The 23,327-nt window shown below is 52.6% G+C and overlaps 1 protein-coding gene and 1 long non-coding RNA gene across 11 annotated transcripts in view; one reads left to right on the plus strand and one right to left on the minus strand.

Annotated features, from left to right (window-relative positions):
• Positions 1-23,327, plus strand: part of MBOAT2 (membrane bound O-acyltransferase domain containing 2) — a 122,975-nt gene that overhangs the window by 39,175 nt on the left and 60,473 nt on the right. For 9 of the 10 annotated variants that reach the window (XM_051833321.2, XM_051833323.2, XM_051833319.2 and 6 more), the window contains exons 2-3: positions 3,647-3,792; positions 10,647-10,724. The exons of the other annotated variant lie outside the window; for it this stretch is intronic. In XM_051833321.2, coding sequence (XP_051689281.2) covers positions 3,647-3,792; positions 10,647-10,724 — 224 coding nt within the window. The remainder of the gene's footprint in view (positions 1-3,646; positions 3,793-10,646; positions 10,725-23,327) is intronic. 10 annotated transcript variants of the gene reach the window in all.
• LOC138848670 (uncharacterized) lies at positions 14,272-20,105 on the minus strand. The gene is made up of 2 exons (XR_011386784.1): positions 19,945-20,105; positions 14,272-19,601 (listed from the first exon to the last, which is right to left on the minus strand). It is a non-coding gene; the product is annotated as an uncharacterized lncRNA (long non-coding RNA).

The raw sequence follows: 23,327 nt of genomic DNA on the forward strand, positions 1-23,327 counted from the left end.
CACGTTCTCTGGAATGTTCTGTCATTTGAAGGGCAGGCACTTGTCCCTCAGGCTACTTGGAGGGTGGTCCCAGGACCCCCATGGATGCCTAAGTCCCTTGTCCAGAATGGCACAGGATTGCCCACGGCCTCTGCATGCCTCCTAGAGACCTCATACAAGGTAAAAAAGCTGTGCGAATAGAGGATAGATGGTATTGTTTAGGGAGCAATGACGAGAGGTCTGTACCTGCTACTACAGACGCACTGTGGTGTGTGTGTTTATTTTGGGGAACAGTTTTGATCTGTGGTTGCTTAAATCCGCACATGTGGAACCTGCAGATTGCGAGGGTTGTGTTTTCGCCGGAGTGGTTCCGAGAGAACACACAGAAGAGAGCTAGTATAAAAAGTTGGTCTGTAAAAGGCCAAAGCAGAGAGACAGACGCTCACTGCACGCTGGGTGTTTTGCTCGTGCTTATTGGCTGTGAGAAGTGGCCGTGTGCTGATGCTTCGTGAAGTAGCGAGGCAGTGTCCGTCACAGCTGGCAGCGCGTGCGTCTGGTGCTCCGATGTGTCTCCTGAAGTTAGGGGCTGGCCCAGCAGAGTGGCGACCGTGGCGCGCTGGGCTCAGGCAGGCAGGGCTGGGCTCCGGGCACCACCTCTTTGTGTGAGCTTGCTCCCTAAGTTGGTTGAGTAGAACAGCAGCCTAGCACCTTGTTCTGAGAGACCCTTGAGGCAGCCTTGGGACCACCGGGCACATGGTCGGGGTCTACGGTCTGTAGCCAAGTCAGACCTCAGCAGAACCTCCTCTTGGACTCCGGGAGGCATAGTCCCAAGTCCTTCCTCTCCCTCTCCAGGATCCGTTTGCCTCCCTGACCCCTCCCCACCCACATCATGGTTTGGACCCTCACGACAATTATCTGGGTGTCTGGGGAGATGCCTCTATTGGGACGTCCCACAGCTGTCTTTCTTGTATAAGTCCTGCTGCCCCTCTCCTAAAGCTCCTCCCCTCCCCAGACTCCCCAGCCGTCTTACCCTCCTAGCCCAGTTGCAAGGTCCAAGTCCTGGGCGGGCCTTCTGGACACTTACCCCAGTCTGGGGACTTGACTGCTCCTTCCTCGGGCTCTCCAAGGGCTGTGCCCAGTACGTGATACACTGTGTTCTGGATGCGTGTCTGCCACTCACCCGGGAGCGGAGTGCACAGCTCTCCTAGCTGTGAGTGGTTAATGTGGGAATTAACTCTTACGCCGTGTGGTTGCAGACTGGTCACTTAGCATCCTCGCCTGTATTGTGGCTCTGAACCGTCTCAGTAAATCTCACCAGGGTCACCAGTATGCTAGATTAGGTGCCTGGCTTGGACTCGGTGCCCTAAAACAGTTGACAGTGACTGTGGCTTCTTGAGTGCCCTGCTCAAAAGACTGCTCTCCAGCTGCTCCTGGGGCAGTGGCCTTGGTCATGGCCATTGCCAGCCTTTAGGAGTCAGCCCAAGGTGCCCAGACAGACACCCACCCTCCTGCACTGCAGACTCCGGCGTGTGCACACGCATCTTGGGGCCTTCTCAAACCAAGTGTGCACGAGGCAGGATTTGTTTCTCCCTCCAAACTGCTAGCCTTCCCCATGTTTCTGGGTCATGACTGCCATCCTCATCCTACGTGGACTTACAGTCTTTCCCTCACCCCTGCATCTAGTGGCCGGTCCCCACGGCTCTGGCACTGGTCGTGGTCATCTCCCATGACCCCTGCCCACACGAGCTCATGGGCACTTACAGGCCCTGCTGCTGCCTCCTTCATGTCAGGGTGTTCCCCTTGGAATGCCCTCTCCCGCCCTGTCCAGCATGCTGATTTTGTGTCCTGCTTGGGTAAGAACCTGCAACTTTAATTTTTAAAAATGTAGACTTTCGGGCCTGTCTACCAAAGATTCTGATTTGGTGCCTGGAGGGAGACCAATTCCCATTTTATTTGTTTGAAAGTTGACAGTGTTGAAAATAGGTAGCTACAAGGATTTGGTAAAGGGCCGGCTCTGTGGCAGAGTGAGTAAAGCCGCCACCTGCAGTGCCGGGATCCCATATGGGCCCCGGTTTGCACCCCGGCTGCTCCACCTCCAATCCAGCTCCCTGCTAACGGCTTGGGAAAGCAGGGGAATGGCCCAAGTGATTAGACCCCTGCTACCCATGTGGGAGACCCAGAAGAAGCTCCTGGCTCTTGGCTTCAGCCTGGCCCAGCCCTGGCTATTGTGGCTTTTGGGGAGTGAACTAGCAGATGGAAGCTCTGTCTCTCCCCTCTCTCTGTAACTCTAACTTTCAAATCAATCAATCTTTTTTTTTTTTTTTTTTTTTTTTTTTTTTTTTTTTTTTTTTTTTAAGATTCTGAAAAATTCTGTGTGCTGGTGGTGCTAGAATGCTGTTGTGCTAGCCGAGCTCTGTTACGGAAGGAGAGATAGTGGGCAGGGTCGTTCCCAGTAGATTGGTGGGATTTGGACCCCTACATGTTCCTCCATGCTGTTCTTTTTATTTTATGTTAAATATTTATTTTATTTATGTGAAGGAGTTAGAGAGGGGATATGGGGGGAGGGGGACAGAGAGATCTTAACATCTACTGGTCCACTCCCCAAATGGCCACAGAGGCTGGGGCCAGGGCAGGCTGGAGCCAGGAGCTTCTTCCAGGTCTCTCACGTGGGTGTGGGGGTCTGATTACTTGGGCCATCTTGCACTGCTTTCCCAGGCGTATTAGCAGGGAGCTGGATCAGAAGTAGAGCAGCTAGGGCTCAAACAAGCACCCATATGGGATGCCAGCCCTGCAGGCCAAGGCTCGACCTGCTTTGCCACAGTGCCGGCCCCTCTCCGTGGTGGTCTTAAGGCACTTCATGGGGTAACTAGACCTCAGTGTGCAGGGGGTGCTCCTGCTGTCTGTGTTTGCTCCCCTCAGGTTCTAGAGTCCTCCAGGTTAGCGCAGGACTTGGCATGTTTATGTTTCCCGTGCTTGCCCACTGTGGATGCTCTAGGAATTTTTGTTAATTAAAAGATACTTGAAAAAAAGAAGAAATATTTGAAGATTTTTTACTGCAAGAAGCTGCACAGGTGTAGTGGTTAATATCAGGGTTTCTGACTTCCTGATGTGTTCAGAAAATTAGTGTATTTTTTCCAAACAGGCTTTTGCTCATACTGTTTCAGAGAACAGTGGACACTGAGGCCGTGCCCAGCAGTGTCGCTCTGTTTTCTCCTCATAATGCAAGAAAGAGAACATACTGGGCTGTCTTCTGTGGAGATGTCTTTTATTTGCAGATTTTAAAGACATATTTCCTTAGCGTTCTGTGGGAAGACGCTGCCTGGGAGAAACACGCGTTCTCGCAGCGTCTCAGCCTCCCAGGGCTGCTCTCCTGCCCTTCTGGAGCACTTCCTGCCAGCCGCTGAGGGTGGGGTCCTGACCTTCCCCCTCCCGGTGCCAGGAGCCCAGCACTGGCCTGTCGCTCTGGACTAGGCTCATCCCTGGGAAGGTCTGGGTTTTTGTCCTTGATTTTTGTAAGTTAGAAGATCTTAACTTTTGTAAAACTGTTTTTATTGTTAATTTTGTAAAACTGCCAGGTTGGTGTTTTTGTCCTGAGAGTTTAAATGTAACACTGAATGAAAAACCCAAGAATGTGTCACTAATGCAGACTCCTGATTTTCCGTCACAGGTCAACTTCGTAGTGTGCCAACTCTTTGCCTTGCTGGCAGCCATCTGGTTTCGAACTTACCTGCACGCAAGCAGAACCAGCTCCTTTATAAGACATGGAATCGCTACCCTTTTGGGTCTTTATCTTGCACTGTTTTGCTTTGGATGGTAAGTCTCTTGATTGTATTTACATGATGACTGTTTGGATACATTTGAGACTTGAGTGTGTAGGAAGACATAGTCAGGATCAAATTTTTTTTTTTTTTTTTTTTTTTTGACAGGCAGAGTAAGACAGTGAGAGAGAGAGACAGAGAGAAAGGTCTTCCTTTCCATTGGTTCACCCCACAAATGGCTGGTCTCCCATGCGGGTGCAGGGCCCAAGCACTTGGGCCATCCTCCACTGCCTTCCCAGGCCACAACAGAGAGCTGGACTGGAAGAGGAGCAACTTGGGACAGAATCCGGCGTCCTGACCAGGACTAGAACCCGGGGTGCCGGCGCCACAGGCGGAGGATTAGTCTAGTGAGCCGCAGCGCCAGCAGGATCAACTTTTAAAACTTTTTCTTATTTTTAAGATTTGTTTATTTATTTGAGTGACAAAGTGACAGAGAAGAAGAAAGAGAGACAAAGAGATCTGTGTCTTCTGGTTCACTCCCCAGTGGCTGCAACAGACAAACCAGGCCTGCGCCTCCCACGTGGGTGCAGGGCCCAGCACTTGGGCCAGCGTTGCTGCTTCCCAGGCGTGCTAGCAGGGAGCTGCTTCGGAAGTGGAGCAGATGGGGACTTGGACTGGCTCCCTGATGTGGGACGCTGGCGTCACGTGAGCAGAGGCCTGACCCGCAGCTCTACAAAGCTGGCCCTCAATTTTGACTTTTAGAGCAAAAAATAAAAGAATGGAGATGGACTCTTTTTAGTCTTAGAGGGAATCTTCCATTTATAATTTGTGAAAAAAGATGAAAGAGGATATAAAGGAATTTTACTCTGTCATGAATGGTTCTTCCCACCTAGCTTGCTGATCTTCTGTGCCAGGACAAGGCGTGTTTTTCTCTGTACAAGTGGCTTTCGGGGCTGGTGCCGCCCATGCTGGAACTCTGAAGTCTGCCATCAGTGAAAGGAAGCCTTTTGTTTGCTTGTTCCCTGTGGGGAAGAAAAGACTCCTGACCCTGGGGGCGGGCTGTGTGCTTCCCCAGTTAGTGCCCCCTCGGGCCATGGCTGCCCTGGGAGCTGGGAGCCTCTCCCCACTGCCGCGGGTGGCCGTGGGTGTGCTGGCGGAACAAGCCAGTGCACAGAGAGGCCTCTGTGGTTTGCTCCTGAGTTTCCTGGAATCACCTCGTGCTGCTCGCCAGCTGCTGGGGACCAAAGTCCCACCCTGGACAGCGCCTCAGGCCTCCAATTGGCAGGGAAGCTGTGGGACTCCGGCCCACCTCTCTGTGTCTCCTGGGGTGCCGTTGGCTTCTGGATTGGGACACGCCGGGGTTTCCTCAGTGAATGTCTGTCCTGGTGGGCGCTGTGTTTCCTAGAAGCTCATGAAGCCTCAGCCAGGGACAGTTCGTTCAGTCTGTGCCGTGCTGCCCGGTGCAGTGTGGGAGCAGGTCCAGGTACCATCTCTCCGTGAGACCCGACGGTGCCTTCTGGTTCCCTCCGCAGTGTCAGCTTTGTTATCAGAGTTTTCCTGGTTCCTCAGATGATGCTGTTTAATCTTCTTGGTCACGTTCCAGGGCGGGGTGTGTACTCTGTGTGTGTGTGTTTATCACGTACACAGAAGTAGAGAGTAGAATATAATGGACCCTCAGGCCTGTTGCCCAGCGTCAGCGGTATTCCAGCGTTCCTGTTTTGTTCTCTCCTGGACTGGCTTCTCTAGAGTATTTTAGGTCTGTTCCAGCCTGTGGCTCAGCCCCGGGTATTCAGTGTATGTCCATGAGGGGCTGGGGAGGCCTTTGTGGCTCAGCTTGGCCAGCTCCAGGAGGCACCTTTCTCCTTGCAGTCTGTGGGGGTGGAGATGAAGGTGATGAAGGTGCAAAGTGGAGGTGCTGCCAGGGGCGGAGACTTCTGCCCCGGGGGTCCCCCCCAACAGTGTCCTCCTGCTGAGAGGCCTCACTGGGTGCTATGTGCCAGCCCCACAAGTGATCCGGCTGAGATTTACTCAAAATTGAATTCTTTGTTCTTTTCTTAAAGGGGAAACCCTTTGTTTTCCTTTCTTTGAGAAGAGAGATTGTTCCTGCGCTGGAGCAGTGTGAGCTCACTGTGCCAGCTGGGCTTAGCTACCGGGAGTAGATCCTCTTGGTCTGGATTTTCACGCTGTGTTTTGCGGGGAGGGGCTCAAAGGCAGTCCTGGCTGCCACGGTTTGGGACAGTCTCCTTGTGAATGACGTCTGTCATACTCTAAATACAGCTGATCATTTGACCTATTTCTGCTTGTTTTGGGTCTCAGCTATTTTATTTTTAAACTACCATCTATAGATTCCCTTGACTCAGTTCGTATTTTTATTTATTTAAATTTCTTTGATAACAGAATAAGACTTGGACCCTGGGTCAGACAGGCCTGGAGGCCCATGCGTGACTTGAAATGTGTCACTCAGCCCCCCTATGAGATGGGGCCTGTGAGTGTCTTAGGACAAAGAGCCGTGCAGTACACTGGCCACTTGCGGGGATAGGGAGAGATGCGCAGGGTCACCAGTCTGTCCAGGCTGAGCATTGTGTACCCAGAAGGCCTTGGAACCGGAAGTGTTTGAGATTTCAGGGTTTTTCAGATCTGGAAATATTTGTGGGGTTTTTTTTTTTTCAGACTTATTTATTTACTTATTTATTTGAAAGGCATAGTTACACACACAGAGAGAGAGAGGGGTCCTCCATCTGCTAGTTCACTTCTGAAATAGCCACAACGGCTGGAGCTGCACTGATCTGAAGCCGGGAGCTTCTTCTGGGTCTCCCACGTGGGTGCAGGGGCCCAAGGACTTGGGCCACTTTCTACTGCTTTCCCAGGCCACAGTGGAGAGCTGGATTGGAAGAGCAGCAGCTGGGACTTGAACTAGCGCCCATGTGGGATGCTGGTACTGCAGGCAGCGGCTTTACCCACTGCGCCATGGTGCTGACCCCAGCCTGCAAATATCTGAATGGAATTCCCTGAAATCCACCATCATTGGTGTTGTGGCATTCATGGATTAGGGGTGTTCGGCCCATTCTACAGCCTGCAGCCGGGGATCCAGTAGGTCTTTCCCAGGCTCTGCTTCCGTGTGTGCAGCACCAGTACTACCTGTTTAATCCAGTGTCTTCCTCTCTAGACCAGGATCTTCAGGAACAAGCTTTGGCTAGTCAACTGTGATATTCCCAGTGTGCACAACAGTGCCTTTCAGAAGGTCAGCAAAGATTAGTTGAACAATTGAAGAACTATTTTCAGTCTTTTTAAAAACTTAGATGCCCTCTCCTCTCCTCTCCTCTCCTCTCCTCCCCTCCCCTCCCCTCCCCTCCCCTCCCCTGTCCTCTCTCCTCTCCACCTTTCTGTCTTTCTTTCTGTCTTCCTTCCTTCTTTCCCTCCCTTCTTCCCTCCTTCGCTAAAAGTAAATTTTAACAATTTATTTCAGGGCAGGAGACTAACTCCCACCCATAGGGTGTTCACCCCACAGGTGTCTGCACTGACTGGAGTTGGTCCAGGCTGGAGCCAGGAGCCTGGAGCCCCCGCAGTCTGGACTTCCCGCATGGGTGCTGGGGTGGGGGTGGGGGGCTCCAGCGCCTGAGCCATCACCTGTTGCTTCCCAGAGTGCGCATCAACAGGAAGCTGGACTCGGGACCATAGTCGGGGTTCGAACCCAGCCACTCTCAAATGCCAGAGTCCCAAGTGGTGTCTTGACAGCTAGGACAGCTTCCCGCCTCTAAAAATATATTTTATGCATGCTTTTAGTGTTATTTGAATTCAAAATAAGTAAAATATATTTTCTAAAAACAAGTTTTGGGATAAAGTGCTTTTTATCTTCAAAGTGCTGAAGCAGCGTGAAAGATCACGCTGGTGGTGTGTGGGCTTCCCTGTCCTCTGCCCAGCCCTTGAAGAGTCAGCCAGGGGATTAGTTGTGCAGGACCGCTGCGTTCCAAGGTCAGTTAGGGCACTCACCACGCTTACGAGCTTGGTCCCTCAGCCCTGGGCGAGGAGAGGCAAGGAGAGGTGTGTTGGAAGGTAGCTTCTGTCTGGAGTCTGCTCTGGAGCCGCACGCAGCAGGGGGGCGCCTGCTGTGCCAGTAGTGCAGTCAGCAGTGGCGTGGGTCAGCGTGGGTCAGCGTCGGAGCGGCTGCCGTGTGCTCGGGAGCGTTAAATGTTAATCTGAGCTCTCCAGTGCAGGCAGGTGGAGGAACATTCCTGGGTGCAGTCGCGGTGCCACGCCCGCCGGGGAGGCCAGTGCAGCCGGGAATGAGTGTGTCTGTCACCGGGCTGTGTGCCGGCCCGGAGGTCGCCGAGCTGTGTTCTCAGTGGCCAGGGGAGCAGGTGCTTTAAGGCAACAGGAGGCACTGAGCGCTGTTTGAGAAAAAGAGCCCTGAGCCCCGCATCCCTCGTGTTCCAAGGAAATTGACTCACAGGAAAGAAGAAACTGTCGCCGAGAGTCCCCACAGCATTTTCTCTTATTTAGATGAGTGCTGTCATGTGCTTTGCTCGCAGGAACACCCAGCTGTCCCGTCAGCTTTTGGCTTTTAGTCACAGGGGCCAGGCTGCACCTGCCAAGCGTGGATTCTGACTGTGGGCTTCAGTTTGCTGCTGTTTGCACTCACAGGCAGCCATTTCAGAAAGTTTGTGCAGGAAGGGAATCACAGTTTATCCTGGTGCAGGGAAGTTTTATTATTTTTTTCATAATTATTTTCCATGGACTTTTAAAAAACTTTAAAAAAATTTTTTAAAGATTTTATTATTTATTTGAGAGGTAGAGTTACAGACAGTGAGAGGGAGAGACAGAACTAGGTCTTCCTTCCGTTGGTTCACTCTCCAGATGGCTGCAATGGCCGGAATTGCAACGATCTGAAGCCAGGAGCCAGGTGCCTCTTCTCAGTCTCCCATGTGGGTATAGGGGCCCAGGCACTTGGGCCATCCTCCACTGCTTTCCCAGGCCATAGCAGAGAGCTGGACTGGAAGAGGAGCAACCAGGACAGAACCGGCGCCCATGTGGGATGCCGGCACTGCAGGCGGAGGATTAACCTACTGCACCACGGCACTGGCCCTTTCCATGAACTTTTTAAAAAAGGTTTACTTATTTGAATGGCAGAGTTACAGAGAGAAAGCGAGAGAGAGATTGTCCATCCACTGGTTCACTCCCCAAATGGCCACAATGGCCAGCGCTGGGCCAGGCTGAAGCCAGGAACTTGAGCTTCATCCTGGTCTCCCAACTGGGTGCAGGGGCCAAGGACTTGGGCTATTTTCCACTGCTTTCCCAGGTGCATTAGCAGGGAGTGGGTCGGAAGTGGAGCAGCTGGAACTCAAACTGGAGTCCGTATGGGATGCCGGCGTCACAGGCGTTGGCTGTACCTGCTGTGCTGCAGTGCCAGCCCCTCCATGACCTTCTTGAAGTCCACTTGTGCAGGTTTTTCTGCTTCCCTTGGCCCTCGGATGATAGCAGCACTTCAGGCCGACCTTGTTTTCTAATTGTGTGTGTGGTGTGCAGGAGGGCAGAGGAGAGGGGGCACAGTTGGACGGAGACCGACCTACTCTGCACAAAGAGTAACATAGGCTGCTTTTATGGGCCTGCCTTGGTGCCTGCTCCTTATTTATGACCCTTATGTGGAAAAATACATTCAGACTTTTTAGTAATTTTCCCACATTGACGATATCTATCATTCTACCATGATTGAGTTAAACAGTAATTTCAGTCTTGGGTTAAGATCCTTACTAAGATTTTAAGCTGCGAGGCCAGTGCTGTGGCATAGAGGGAAAGCTGCCGCCTGCAGTGCCAGCATCCATATGGGTGCCAGTTCGAGTCTCAGCTGCTCCACTTCTGATCCACTCTCTGCTGTGGCCTGAGAAGGCAGTGGAGGAGGTCCCGAGTCCCAAGTCCTTGGGCCCCTGCCCCTGCATGGGAGGCCCAGAAGAAGCTCCTGGCTCCTGGCTCCTCACTTTGGACCAGCACAGTTGTGGCTGACTGGGGAGTGAACCAGCGGATGGAAGACCTCTTTCTCTCTCTCTCTGCCTCTCCTTCTCTCTCTGTATAACTCTGGCTTTCAAATAAACAAATCTTAAAAAAAAAGAGAGAGAGATTTAAGTTGTGCATGATGATCTAAAGATTCTGTTCTAAGTTGTTCATGCTACGAAAGCAAAAGAAATTTGAAAGCGAGCGTGTGTCCGTGTACACTAAGCACCCCCTCAGGGGCAGTTTGGATCGATTGTAATCCTAGGAAGTCTACTACGGTTGTGCCTGCGTTTTGTGGAATGTGTGGGTAAATTGGTTTTCTTATCCAGTGGTATGAGGATAAGAGAATAGAATACTAGAAAATACTGCACCGTGCTAGCCAGAATGTTTGCGGATATGCCACAGCAGATTGGCGAATGACCAGGTTTTACTTGAGCCATAGTGTTTTGAGAATAAATACATGTGGATGTATCCAGACTTTTGTTTTGTAAGAAATATTGTTGACAAGATACAGGCAGAGCATGGAGCTGGTATTGGAGAAGTTAGTTGGGGAAGACAGCCGATGTTCTGTTAGGACTGTTCTGAAATCCCTGGTGGCTACTCCTCGTAAAGTCATTACAAAGAAAGCTGTAGTCCTTGAGCCACACACCCCTGCTGCTTTCACGTAGCTAGGAGACCTGGAATGCTGGGGCACTGAGTGTGACTTTGGGGGTTTTATTTTTCCTGCACTCCTGGGTCCCGTGGTGCAGGGCTCCCTCACCAGGGTGTTCTCAGAATTTTAGGCTTTGAAAGTTTCATTCTTTGGTATTATTTTTATTATTTTACTTAGGAATCTTCTGGGTTCTCCAGAAGTATTTTGTAGCCTCAGTTAGGTCGCCTCTGTGTTCGGGGTGTCCCTGTCTAACGGGCTCCTTCTTCTTACAGGTATGCCTTACATTTCCTTGTGCAAAGTGGAGTCTCCTACTGCATCATGGTCATCATAGGAGTGGAGCGCATGCACAAGTGAGTTGTCACTCTTTCACGCGGAAACAACGCGCTTCCCCTTAGCAGCAGAGTCTCGCACACCCAGCGTCATTCTAGTTCTGGTCATTCTAAGAGAATTGTCATAAATGTTTGCTGTACGCAGAGTTTCTTAGCCTCAGTTTTTCGATGTTCAGAATTGACCGTGGTCTAGGCTGTTCAGAGCATCCCTGGCCTCTGCCCGTTAGATGCTGGTGGCACCTCCTGAGCTGGAACAGCCATCAGCGTTTCCGAATCTTTTCAGGTCCCCTGGGCAGGCGGACTTCCTCCAGTTAAGAACCACTGGCTGAGTCTGCAGGGGACAGCATGGGGATACGGAGTGACAGAGTTTGGGGGGGTTGGAAGATCAGTTTAGGAGGACAGAGTGATGGGCGGAAGGTGCAGTACCATTCCTGCCTGAACGACAGGAAGTGGGGGGCAGTGTGTGGGGAGCCCGGATGTGGGGGGCATGTTGCGGGGTTGGAGCGTTTTAAGCAGGTGGCTAGGAAAGCCCCAAAGCGGGGCTTGAGCAGTGGATATTTGCTGAGTAAATGAATGTCCACTCTGAGATGACCGTGAGGCGTTTAGTGGGGCCGCTGCACTGGGAGGGAAGCGTGTAATTGGAAGATTTCAAAACCATAAATCTGTTGTAATCAAGACCATGTCTGCTGGTACAGAAATCAAGGTGTCGGTCAGCTGAGCAAGAAACCGCCCGGTACAGCTGGCTGAAGTGCTGGGCGCTTCACCAGGGGACGGGCTGGCCTCTCCTCAGGGGCCAGGACAACGGGATATGCAAATGCAAGCAATGGACAAATCTTAACTCAACCTCAGGCCATGCACCAACGTTTACCCAGAGCAGAGGTGTACATGTGGGAGCAACAGCTTTAGACTGTGGAAGGAAACGAGAGAAAGTAAGTTTGACAACAGATTAGGCAAAGATACGACATGAAACAGACGACAACAGGAAACCGATAGCTTGGACTTCACAAAAACAAAACAGATGTCACTGTGCAGGCTAAGACCCCATTAAGAAGACGAGAAGACCAGCCACGGTGAGGGTGGAGTACGTGCACAGTGTCTAGGATGATGGGTTATGTTCAGAGGGCAGAGCGCTTTCCGCTCCTTGTCAAGAGAACAAACCCGTTGAAGAAAGGGGCAAGAGACTTACACTGGCAAAAGCAGTGTGAACGAATGTGAGTCATTAGGGAGATGCACGTGTGCACATGCACACGGAGACGCAGCGAGACTCCACTCCTCGTCACACCCCCCGGAACCCCCCGGAGAGCGGCTGTGCCGGGCGGGGATGAGGGGCAGCAGGCAGGGCTGCACACACTGCTGGGGGAAACAGGGGGGATGAGGGGCAGCAGGCGGGGCTGCACACACTGCTGGGGGCAGCAGGGGGGGCTGCACACACTGCTGGGGGAAGCAGGGGGGATGAGGGGCAGCAGGTGGGGCTGCACACACTGCTGGGGGAAGCAGGCGGGATGAGGGGCAGCAGGCGGGGCTGCACACACTGCCGGGGGAAGCAGGGAGGCTACTGAGGAGTAGGACGTGGCCAGCACGGAACCCAGTAGTTCCAGAGAAGGGAAACCGCTGTGCACTGGATGGTTTCCTGTCATCAGCTGCTGAATGCCTTGTGGCACATCCATGCAGTGCCACTGAGCACGGGAAAAGAGCGGACCTGTGCCTGTCAGAAACTGCATGTGAGTGAAGGACCTGGCGTGAGACTGCAGTTCAAGGTAGTCCCATTGTAGTGCTGTCAAGGGCTGAGGGTGAGGAATGACTGACAAATAAGAATTAGAGAGCTTAAAAAACTGGGGGAAAAAAGTCTTGTTTAGCTGTAGTCCTGGAGGTCAGTGTCGTGGTGGCATCAGCTGGGCTCTGGTGAGGGCTTCATGGCAGAGACCAATCACCAGCCAGGGAGCCAGAGTGTGGGCCCACAGTCCCTTCTGAGCACAGCTCCAGGCGGGGGGACCCACGGGCCTTCCGGAAGAACGCTCTCCTAGCTCCACGCCACCTGCCAGCACTGCCACTCTGGGGACCGTGCTTCTCACACGTGACCGGGGGAACAGCCACGTCCCAGCCGTGACCTCTGCCCCTGGCCCGCCAGCCCGTGTCCATCTCAGAAGGCAAGGTGCATTCAGTGCACTCGAGATCGTCCCAGGGTCGTAACTCGTGGCGGCGTCACTCAGAAGTCCAGGTGCAGTCTCAGCGGAGACTTCAGATGGACTCTTAGAGCTGCGAACCTGTGAAAAATCAGAGTCCAGTTCCATACTTCCAGAATGCAGTGGTGGGACAGGCACAGGGTACAGATTCCTGTTCCAAAAGGGGGCAGAAGGCAAGGAGAAAGGAGGAAATTGGCCAGGTCAGAAACCCAGCAGGACAGACGCCAGTCTACGGCTGAGTCCAGCGTCTGTTCGCCCTGTGAGCAGGAGCCCTGCCCCCCGGCCCTGCACTGCAGGCGGGGTTGGCACGAGCCCCGCCCCTCAGCCCTGCACTGCAGGCGGGGTTGGCACGAGCCCCGCCCCTCAGCCCTGCACTGCAGGCGGGGTTGGCACGAGCCCCGCCCCTCAGCCCTGCACTGCAGGCGGGGTTGGCACGAGCCCCGCCCCTCAGCCCTGCACTGCAGGCGGGGTTGGCATGAGCCCCGCCCCTCAGCCCTGCACTGCAGGCGGGGTTGGCACGAAGCCCACAGCTTTCCCTGGCAGGTGTCGCACATTCCTGGTAGCTGAGCCTTTCCAGCCCCAACCCCGTGGCTCCACCCATCATCACCCCATTAGGTCCCGGAATAAGGGAACTTTCTGGAGTGATGGAAAATGTCTGAAATTGTTCTGTGGTGTAAATACAGTGAAGCTCATTGAATTGTACATTTAGATTAGGTGAGTGTGGCTGGTGTTTGGCCTAATGGTTAAGGCACAGTTGGGATGTCCGCATCTCAGGTCAGTGCCTGGATTTTAGTCTGACATCTGCTTCCTGCCAAAGTGCATGTACCCTGGGAGGCAACAGGTGATGGCTCCAGTGGCTGAGTCCCTGCCACGCACATGAGAGACCTGGGTTGGGTTCCTGGCTTTGGTCCTAGAAGGGTTTTGGGCATTTGGGAGGAGAACCAGAGGGTAGGAGCTCTTATCTGCCTCTGTTTCACTTTCTCTCTGTGTTTATACTTCTCAAATATTTTAAAAAATAGGTATGTTTCATGTTTTGTACATTTTACCTCCATGAAGTTGTCAGGAGGGAGAAACAGGAAGTGTAGGAGGGCAGGTGCATATTCAGCTAAAATTGAGGCACAGTTCTGCAAGTTGGCTCACAGGTTTTCCGTTTTCTCATTTAAGCAAATTCGTAGGTGTTCACATGCACCTCATCTTTCTGTGTTTATTAGCAGAACGAAATGTCGAAAGGAGTGCTGACCCTCAAGGCCAGTGCCCACGGAGGAGCAGACGTTGAAGGGAAGGTGTGACAGCTGTCTCCAGGCTGTGGGGAGCGTTGGGGTGCTGGGGTGGAGTGGGTGGCGTAGGTGAAGGCGGATTTGCGGCCTGAGGAAGGGCGAGCTCAGTACTCGGCAGTGTTTGCCAGTGTGACTTAGGTAACCATGTGTCTGTCCCTGGAGATGTCTCAGTAGTGCTTAGGGACTGTTTCCGTTTGAATGCTGGAGGCTGCCATCCAGGTTCTCTGATGGCAGCTGCTGACCAGCCGCGGCTGGAGCTGCTGGGACCACAGAACGTGGACATTGACAAGTACCTATTTTTTGTGTTTTGAAAATCCATCAAGAGCCCTAAATAAAACTGAGAAGTTCTTCGATTTCAGCGCCTCTGTCTTGTATTCCTCAGTGGCCATCTAGTCTTTCTTACGGACACCCAAATTCCTTCTTGGTTTTTATCCATCAGAACATGTAGACAGTGAGCAAGGAGCTGCCGAATGCCTCAGTTTGCAAGCAGGCCAGTGGGGCAGCCACGGAGCTAAAAACCGGTAGATTTGAACCCACATGCTGGGTTTTTGCTTGTTTGTTTTAAGATTTATGTTTTGGCTGGCGCCACGGCTCACTAGGCTAATCCTCTGCCTAGCGGCGCCGGCACACCGGGTTCTAGTCCCGGTTGGGGCGCCGGATTCTGTCCCGGTTGCCCCTCTTCCAGGCCAGCTCTCTGCTGTGGCCCGGGAGTGCAGTGGAGGATGGCCCAAGTGCTTGGGCCCTGCACCCCATGGGAGACCAGGAAAAGCACCTGGCTCCTGGCTCCTGCCATCGGATCAGCGCGGTGTGCCGGCCGCGGCAGCCATTGGAGGGTGAACCAACGGCAAAAGGAAGACCTTTCTCTCTGTCTCTCTCTCTCACTGTCCACTCTGCCTGTCAAAAAAAAAAAAAAAAAAAGATTTATGTTTTAATTACTTGAAAAGCAGAGTTACAAAGAGAGAAGGAGAGACAAAGAGAGAGAGAGATCTCATCTGCTGGTTCACTCCCCAGATGGCTGCAGCAGCTGGAGCTGAAGCCAGAAGCCAGGAACCTGGAGCCTCTTCCAGGTCTCCCACGTGGATGCAGGGGCCCAAGCACTTGTGCCATCCGCTGCTGCTTTCCCAGGTGTGTTAGCAGGGAGCTGGATGGGAAGTGGAGCAGCCAGATCTTGAACCAGCACCCATGTGGGATGCTGGCATCACAGGCGGCTTAACTTGCTGCTCCACGGGGCTGGCCCCTGAGTGTGCTGTTTTAAGTCATTTAATTTTGTTTGAAATTAACAGTGTCACACACTGTCAGAAGAGTTTAAGCTGTATCTCACTTCATGAAATGAAAAGCTGTTGCTGTTAAAGGTGTTGCAGATCTCAGCAGAGGTGGGATAAAGCGGTCTAAGTCAGCTTCTCTCACTTGGTTTTCACATTGTGCTTTGTTTCATAACCGTCTCCAGTGTTTTACGGCTGTTTCCAAAGTTGACTGTGCACCTGTGTTTTGAGATCGCTCAGGGAGGGCGGTTGGCCGTGTGTCTTCCATATTCTGAGGACGGCTATGTCTCCTTCCTGACCTTAGATGCCCTCCTGTTCCCCAGGGACGATGTGTTTTGGAAAGCCGCTGCCGAGGCCTGCTTCCAGGGACCTGTGCCGCGTGGAGGTCCCAGCGTGTCTGACACGATGGTTGCTCAGTGGTTGAGGCACAGAGACCTGGAGCTTGCACTTTTAGCACAGGTTCTGAGGTTACGCCCGGCCTCAGTCCCCCGTCCTTGAACCTCCTGTTCCTCGGCTGCCACAGGCGCCTTTCTCCTGTGCAGTCCCGGTGTTGATTTCTTCCCACTCTGTCTTGTCAGTTTCTTTTGTCTTCAGCATTCCTAACAGCCCACTGGGGGTGGGGGAGCATATTAGAGAGTGTCAGTGCTGTGTGTTGTCCTCAGAGCCTGCAGGTTCTGTGACAGCAGTCATGCCGTGCGCATCTGCATACCAGGAGATGGTGTGTTCTTGCCCAGTGCTGATCGAATGACGCGTGGTGACATGGGTTGGCTGATGCCATCCAGATAGCGTTCTAGAGCTGTTGCTCCTGAATGGCCGCAGCTGTGGCTTCCTGCGATCCGCCGAGCGCCATCTCAGGCCCACCCCCTGAGAGACCTGTCCTTACTTCTCACCAGAAGCCTCTGCTGGGCTGAGCTGCCCTCCGTGCCCGGGGAAGGGCTGTGCGTACGGAGCCGCTCCACCTGGCCACAGGGGAAGGGATCAGGAGTGCGTTTCCGGTCGAGCCAGCTGGAGTGAGGACGCCGTTTTCCCTGGAGAAGGTGGCGCAGCGGGACTGCCCTGTGGTGTTCTTGCGTGCTGAATAGGCTTTTGTGAGGACGTGGGAGCCCAAGTGCCCTTCAGTGGCTGGGTTTTGTCTTCTGACTTCTCTGTGGGAAAAATTCCTTTTGAGCTCCAAAGAACAGTTTCAGATTTTTGGAACATGGCAGAAGGGAACTGCCCCTATGTCAACACGAGCAGCAGAAATGTGGGGCAGTGGGAATGGCAGTGTGGGAAAGCCCGCTGACCTGGGGACGTTCAGCAGGAGTATTTTCTTCCTAACGTGGCACGCCGTTCTCCGTAGAGTAAATGACCTAGAGAAAAACTGGAAGACGTGGATAGACACAGTAAGGCTGTGTGTGTCTCACGGTTGCTGAACTGTGCCTGAGGTTGTTATGAGAACTACGGGATGGTGATTTTAGAGTTGCTGTCCGCTGGTTTGAACAGATAGTGTGTGCCACAGCATTTTTGCAAGCCCAAAGAACGGAGCCGTGGCCCTGCCCTCCGAGGGGTGGTTGGGCTAGGAGCATGCGACATCTGCTCGTGCATCCAGTCTTTGTTGCACCTGTGAATAGAAAGACATGCTCGTCACCCCGCGGGGCCCATCACGGAGGGATACTGTCACAGAGAAGGCCGAGGAGCAGGGAGCGGGGAGAGAACGGCATGCGAGACGGAAAGTGCGCACTGGCTGTGCATCGTCAGGTACAGCACCCGGAACCAGGTGTTTGGTGTGAAATAGAATGATGCCCCAGGATAATTATTTTGTGATGTTAGGAAATAGTGAAAGGATACTTCATCAGAAGCTTGCATTATTGGTGATAAACAGCAGATTAGGTTGAGAAAAGGTCAGAATCAAACTCCAGGCTGCACTGGGTGGCCTCAGGACTGGTTTTATTGTGAGCATTGGTTTGGAGTTGGATCTGTGAGGATAGTTTTAAAAGTTCCTTGAAAATGGAATTTTTGGTGCAAAAATTGTTAAAATCGACGCACACAAGGATTCTTCATAAGGTTCATGGAAAATGCATAGTATGAAAAAACTATGCATGAATTTCAAGGTGAATTTCTGGTTTTTTTTTTTTTTTGGCAGCAAAATAAGCTTTTCTTTTAATTCCATTTTCCATGAACGTTGTGAAGTCCTATCTCACACGGATTTGAATTCAAACTGCTGAATTGTCATTAGCTTCAGCATCTCCGCCAAGCGACTTCCTTTCTGGGCCTGAACTGAGCTGAACCCTGACTGCTGAGGCACCCAAGGGCTTCATACCGTGGGGATGTCTGTCCAGGGGAACCTTGGAGGGGTGAGCTTGGCACTCACAAGAGGTGCTCAGGCCTGGGAGTGAAATGCCTGCAAAGGTTCTTAGTTCCAAAGAATTTGATGGGCTTATTTTGTGTTTTGCCTCTCAGAGGGTGTCCTGCCAGAGCTGTTGCAAGTACTCACGCTGCCACGTTAACTCCGTGGGCTGCAGCTCTCCCCAGAACACGAGCTCCTTGCGGGGGCGCTGTGCTCACTTGGTGCCCCGCTGTTGACCTTCCAGATGGTGGAAGCTCACCTGGCCAGGTGTTCTGTCCTGTCCTGTTGAATGGGTGTTTGGGGGCTCCTGCTTTTGAATCTGTTCAGTTGGGTTGGGTTGGGTGCTGGTTCCTGATTCTGTGAGATTTCCCAGCAGATGCGTGCTTCCCTGCTACTGCCCTTGAATGACCTCTGTTGGGGGTCGCTTGCAGTGGCCTGAGGGGTTCTGTGGTGCTCTGCCCACTCTATTTTTCTTCTAGGCTCACCGTGGAACAGCGGTCGTGGTGGTTGGGGAAAGTGGGGTGGAGTTGGAGACAGTTCTAGCTGATGTGGCCTCGATCTCACATGTAGTGCTGGGGTCCACCTTCACCTCTCTGTCTGCTGGCACCCCTCACAGGAAGCTGTAGTGTGGATTCCCGGCAGAAATGTCACCCGGAGCTGCCGTCGCTGGGCTGCACCAGAGGGTGCCATCTGGTGTGCGGAAGCCTCAGTAGCGTTCGTCCTCGTGCAGCTGTTAGCAGTGTGGTGCCCGACAGGACCTCTGTGGGGGATACTGACTTCTCTGAGGGTGGGCCTGCGATCCGCGGTAGACAGGCAGTGAAGAGGAAGCAAGTGCACTTGGGGCTTTTCCTTGATGGTCTCCATGCGCTGCTTTTACGAGCCCTTTAGTGATGTGGGATAAAGGCCCTTATGGTGTTGCTGCACTATACTAAGCTAAAAGACTTCAGTTAGCAAATTGATTTGTATGTGATCTTAGCCTCATAACGACTAATGTTCCAACAGTTACCACCTACCAGCCACTGTGCTAAGCACACACATTGCTGCTGTATCCCAACCACAAACCTTGTTGGACTGCGTGGAATACTTAGGTCCAGAAACAGGGTAGCAAGTGCTGGGCCTGGGATTTGGACTCGGGGTGCCTGATTCCAGCCAGGGGCTCACCATGCTAATTACTTCAAAGCATTAGCCATTAGGATTATGAGAATGTGTCATGTAAAAAAAATCCTCACTGTTTTGAGGCGAGGTCCTGGGAGTCAGCAGGGTCCCTGGACAAGGCAGGGGTTTGTATGTGGTGGTCGTTCTTCCTGGAGCAGACGCACCGTTAGCTGCGTCCTGAAGAATGCATACAGCACTCTGCAACTACGTAAGGCTTCAGAAAACCGCCGTGGCTGGAGGGTCACCTGGCGCTCAGGATGGCCGGGTCCTGCTGGGTGTGTGGACACTTGTAGCCTCATCCATCAAGTTCCAGACAGGACGGGATGTGACTCGGATGCCTGTCCGTTGGTAGGTCAGTGGCACGGCTCGTGGCGATGCTTGAACTTGAATCTGTGCTTCCAACTGTAAACCGAATCTCTGTTTCTCTGTTGAGGGGGTTTCAGTTATTCTTGAGCAAGTTGGGGAAGCAGCCCCCCGCTCTTGGGTGGGTTTTTATATGAAGTGGGAGGATCACACAGATGAGGAGGGGCCACTGTGGCTACCACAGTCCACTGGTGATGAAGGCATGGCTGTGGGCGCTGTTCCATCGCAGTGTCCTAGCGTAGGCAGAAGTCGGCGCACATCACCTTGGGGGGGTGGGGGCTGGGTCAGGAGTATCTGAAATGCCGGTTTGCTGGCTAACGTTCCAAACTAATCTGTGAAAACAAAGAGGATTTTGAAAACACTGTCCGATTAGATGATGTATCTTCCTTGTCTTGACAATAATAATAGCGTAATTAAAAGATGGCGGGTGAGTGTTGTGGCTCAGCAGGTTAAGTGGCTGCTCACCGTGCCCTGCATGAAGAGGCTGGTCCTTGCCAGACACCGCAGGAAAGCGCAGGAGCCCTGCAGCCCTGATGAGCAGTGAGGGCCCTCAGGGCCTGTCCTAACGCCACGCCATTTGCATAAATGCCCGTGAGCGGAAGGCGCAGTGAGGAGACTGGCTCTTTCAGCTGTTAGGTAAGAAACAGAGAACTTGCTTGGAAAATTAGGGCTTACCAGATGATGACCTCTCCGTGTTGCCTGCTATGTTTTTATGAGCTGTAGATCTCTGTGCTAGAAACAGTGTGCGTCTTGGACTTGGACCTGGGACTTTTTTGCAAACCCATGACTCTGTTGAGTACTTGCCCCGAGTATCCCATTAACCATTCAGTATCTGGTGTCGGAAGCACCGGATTGGACAGGTGTGGAGACAGAGGTTCCAGAAGGCGGAATCTTTTGAACAGGTCACAAAACCAGCGGCTGGCTGGAAGTCGGAGAGATTCGTCCATGCTGTTGTAGGTTGTTGGATTCTGAGGAGCGGTGCTTTATTTAAGTTGGAGAAGCAACGAGACATTCACTCGGCAGACAGCATAAACACCCTGGTTTATTTGCTCGACAGACTGATAGGCACTGTCGATGAGAGGTGGAAGTGGCCTCTCTGTAGATCAGAACAAAGAACTGGGGGCTGGCGCTGTGGTGTAGCGGTAAAGCCGCCTGCAGTGCAGGCATCCTATGTGGGCGCTGGTTTGAGACCCGGCTGCTCCACTTCTGATCCAGCTCTCTGCTGTGGCCTGGGAAAGCAGTGGAGAATGGCCCAAGTGCTTGGACCCCTGCACCCACGTGGGAGATGTGGAAGAGGCTCCTGGCTTCCATAGCTCCGGCCGTTTCAGCCATTTGGGGAGTGAAGCAGCGGATGGACGACCTCTCTCTGTCTCTGTCTCTCTCTCTCTCTCTCTGCCTCTGCCTCTCTGTAAATCTGCCTTTCAAATAAATATAATTTTTTTTTTTTAAGAACGTAGTATTGAGGATGCTGTCAGGAAGATTCAGCCTCTCAGTAAGTGTCTGGGTAGTAATGATTTTAATCTCTAGAGTCTCTGCCTTTATTTAAAACGTTCCAGACTTCCATAAGTGCTTTGTGTGAGATTATTAAAATTTTGTTAGACTTCAGTATCTTAATATCAGTGGACTAAAAATGTAATTATCAAGTAACTCATATAAATTAAGTTCATGTAAAAAAATACTTCCTCTTGTTGCTGGCTTGCTCAGCAATCCTTCTTTAGAGTGTTATGGAAAGAAAGACAGAAGTATTAGAGCAAATTCTCTGAGAACTGGCCAGGCCCTGTGGGGCGGGGCATCCAGACAGCAGAGCGGAACGTGGGTGTCCGCTGCTCCCGGGCACCTGAGCACCACAGAGGAGGTGGGGACTGGGCTGTCAGAGAGCCGCGTGTGTGGTGGTCCTGTGTTAGGAGAAGACCACAGACTGCCCCACGATGGGTTAGGCACCGTTCGCCTTTCAAAGAATTTTAAGAATCTGGTATAGAATTGATGTATCATTGGGACAGTTTCTTTCTGAGACTCGGAGGGGTTAGAGAGCTGGTATATAGCACTGTGCAAGGCTTTACCTGTGTCCCAGTTTTTCCTAGATGCCAGAGCTCTAAACTATTCAGAAGACAGACTGCAGGTACCTTTCTTAGCAGCTTAAATGCTAAAATGTTTGATACGGAATTCACATGATTACAGTGTTCCTTGATAGGCATATGTAATGCAGTAATTGATTTTATTTCCTTAGTAAACAGAAGGGAAAAGGGAGAAAATTGATCTAAAAATGGTGTATAGGGGCAGGTGTTTGGTGCATTGGTAAAGTTGTGCTGGATCCAGCTTCCTGCTAATACGTGTTCTGGGAGGAAGCAGGTAATGGTTCCAGTGTTTGGGTCCTTGGACCCATGTGGGAGGCCTGGATTGAGTCCCGGGCTCCTGGCTTTGGCTTGGCCCTGTCCTTGCTGTTGTAGCCACTTGGAGACTGAGCAGTGGATGGCAGATCTGTCTTTTCTTTGAAATTAATTAATTAAAAACTATACAAAGACGGAAGCATCTCATCCTGTGTTTCCTGCTTCTTTGAAATGTGAAGCCTTTTGCAGCCCGTCTCTGATGTTTGAGTTTCTGTTGAAACTCACTGCATTTACATTCGCATTTCATGTCAGAGTCTCTGCTTCTTTTATACCCAAGAGATTTATCTCTTCTGTTGCATTTTTTGGCACCTTCCTAGATCCCTGTTTACTGCAGTTTTAACTTTACATGTGCTACATAAAAAACTCAGGCATGGTCTCACTGACCTGGGAGACAGCGAGGCCTCCAGGAGAGGCAGTGCTGTCCACGGGGATGGCGAGAGGCAGCCGTGTGGGGGCCTCTGCTCGCCTCCCTTGGGTGTCGGCGCTGGCCTCAGAGTCAGGGTCTAGTTGATCTTTGGGAAACCCTGACGGCTTCAGACACATGGTGGTTTCCCTGCACTCCAGCCGCTTTGTCCCTGGTGAAAGTGTGCCTCTGTCCCCTGCTCCCTTCAAGACCGTCTGCTGGAAGTCACTTGCTCTCCTTGATGGCCAGGCCTCGGTGCCTGTGTGCGGGGGCTGGCCTGACACTGCAGTGCTGGGCACAGAGGAGCACGGGGAGTGCGTGCGGTGCCCAGTGCTGTGCTGTCTGCGCCATGCACTTGGTAAATGTCTGGCAGTGTCTGCAGTCAAGGGGGTGGAGCTGGATGCACCGGGCTGAATGTGACTGCAAAATGGGGGTGTGAGCGGTAGTCCTCTTCCTTCGTGAGCAGGGGGCAGCGTGCCGTGGGGACTCCAGGGCTCCCCCCTCATGAGCAGGAGGCAGCGTGCCGTGGGGACTCCAGAGCTCCCCCCTCATGAGCGCGGGGCAGCGTGCCGTCGGGACTCCAGGGCTCCCCCCTCGTGAGCGCGGGCAGCGTGCCGTCGGGACTCCAGGGCTCTCCGCCTGTCTTGTCAGCGTGCGCTTCTCTGCCTCTTCGGCATTTCCGTGTTTGCCAACAAGTAGTGGAACTGAGAACTGCAGGTGAAACCCACTGAAAAGGAGTGCGAGCTGAAGTTTCCAGATGGCTAAGGTGACAACAGACAGCTGCAGCATGGATAGATTACTGCTAGTAGATAACTTTTCATTAACGCTGATACTTGTTAAACGCCGCCCTGTGTGGGTGTGGTGTCAGCTGCCAAAAGGCATTCCTGCTTGATGCGGCCCGGCCCGGGTTGCGGCGCTGTTACCCCAGCTGACAGCTGGGCTCACGGAGACTCAGAGAGCTGCTCAGGAGAGACCGAAAGAGGGAGAGATCTTCCATCTGCTGGTTTATTCCCCAGGTGGCTGTAATGGCCAAGGCTGGGCCAGCCCAAAGCCAGGAGCTTCATCCAGGTCACCCATGTAGGTAGCAGGGGCCCAAATACTTGGGCCATCCTCCACCGGTTTTCTCAGGCCTTTAGCAGGGAGCTGGATCAGAAGTGGAGCAGCTGGGACTCAAACCAGCGCCCATGTGGGATGCTCACATTGCAAATGGCAGCTTTACCTGCTGTGTCACAACGCCAGCCCCCTGGCTGTCTTCTAATAAGTCAGAC

The sequence above is a fragment of the Oryctolagus cuniculus genome, chromosome 2 (genome assembly GCF_964237555.1).
Source record: "Oryctolagus cuniculus chromosome 2, mOryCun1.1, whole genome shotgun sequence".
NCBI lineage: Eukaryota > Metazoa > Chordata > Mammalia > Lagomorpha > Leporidae > Oryctolagus > Oryctolagus cuniculus.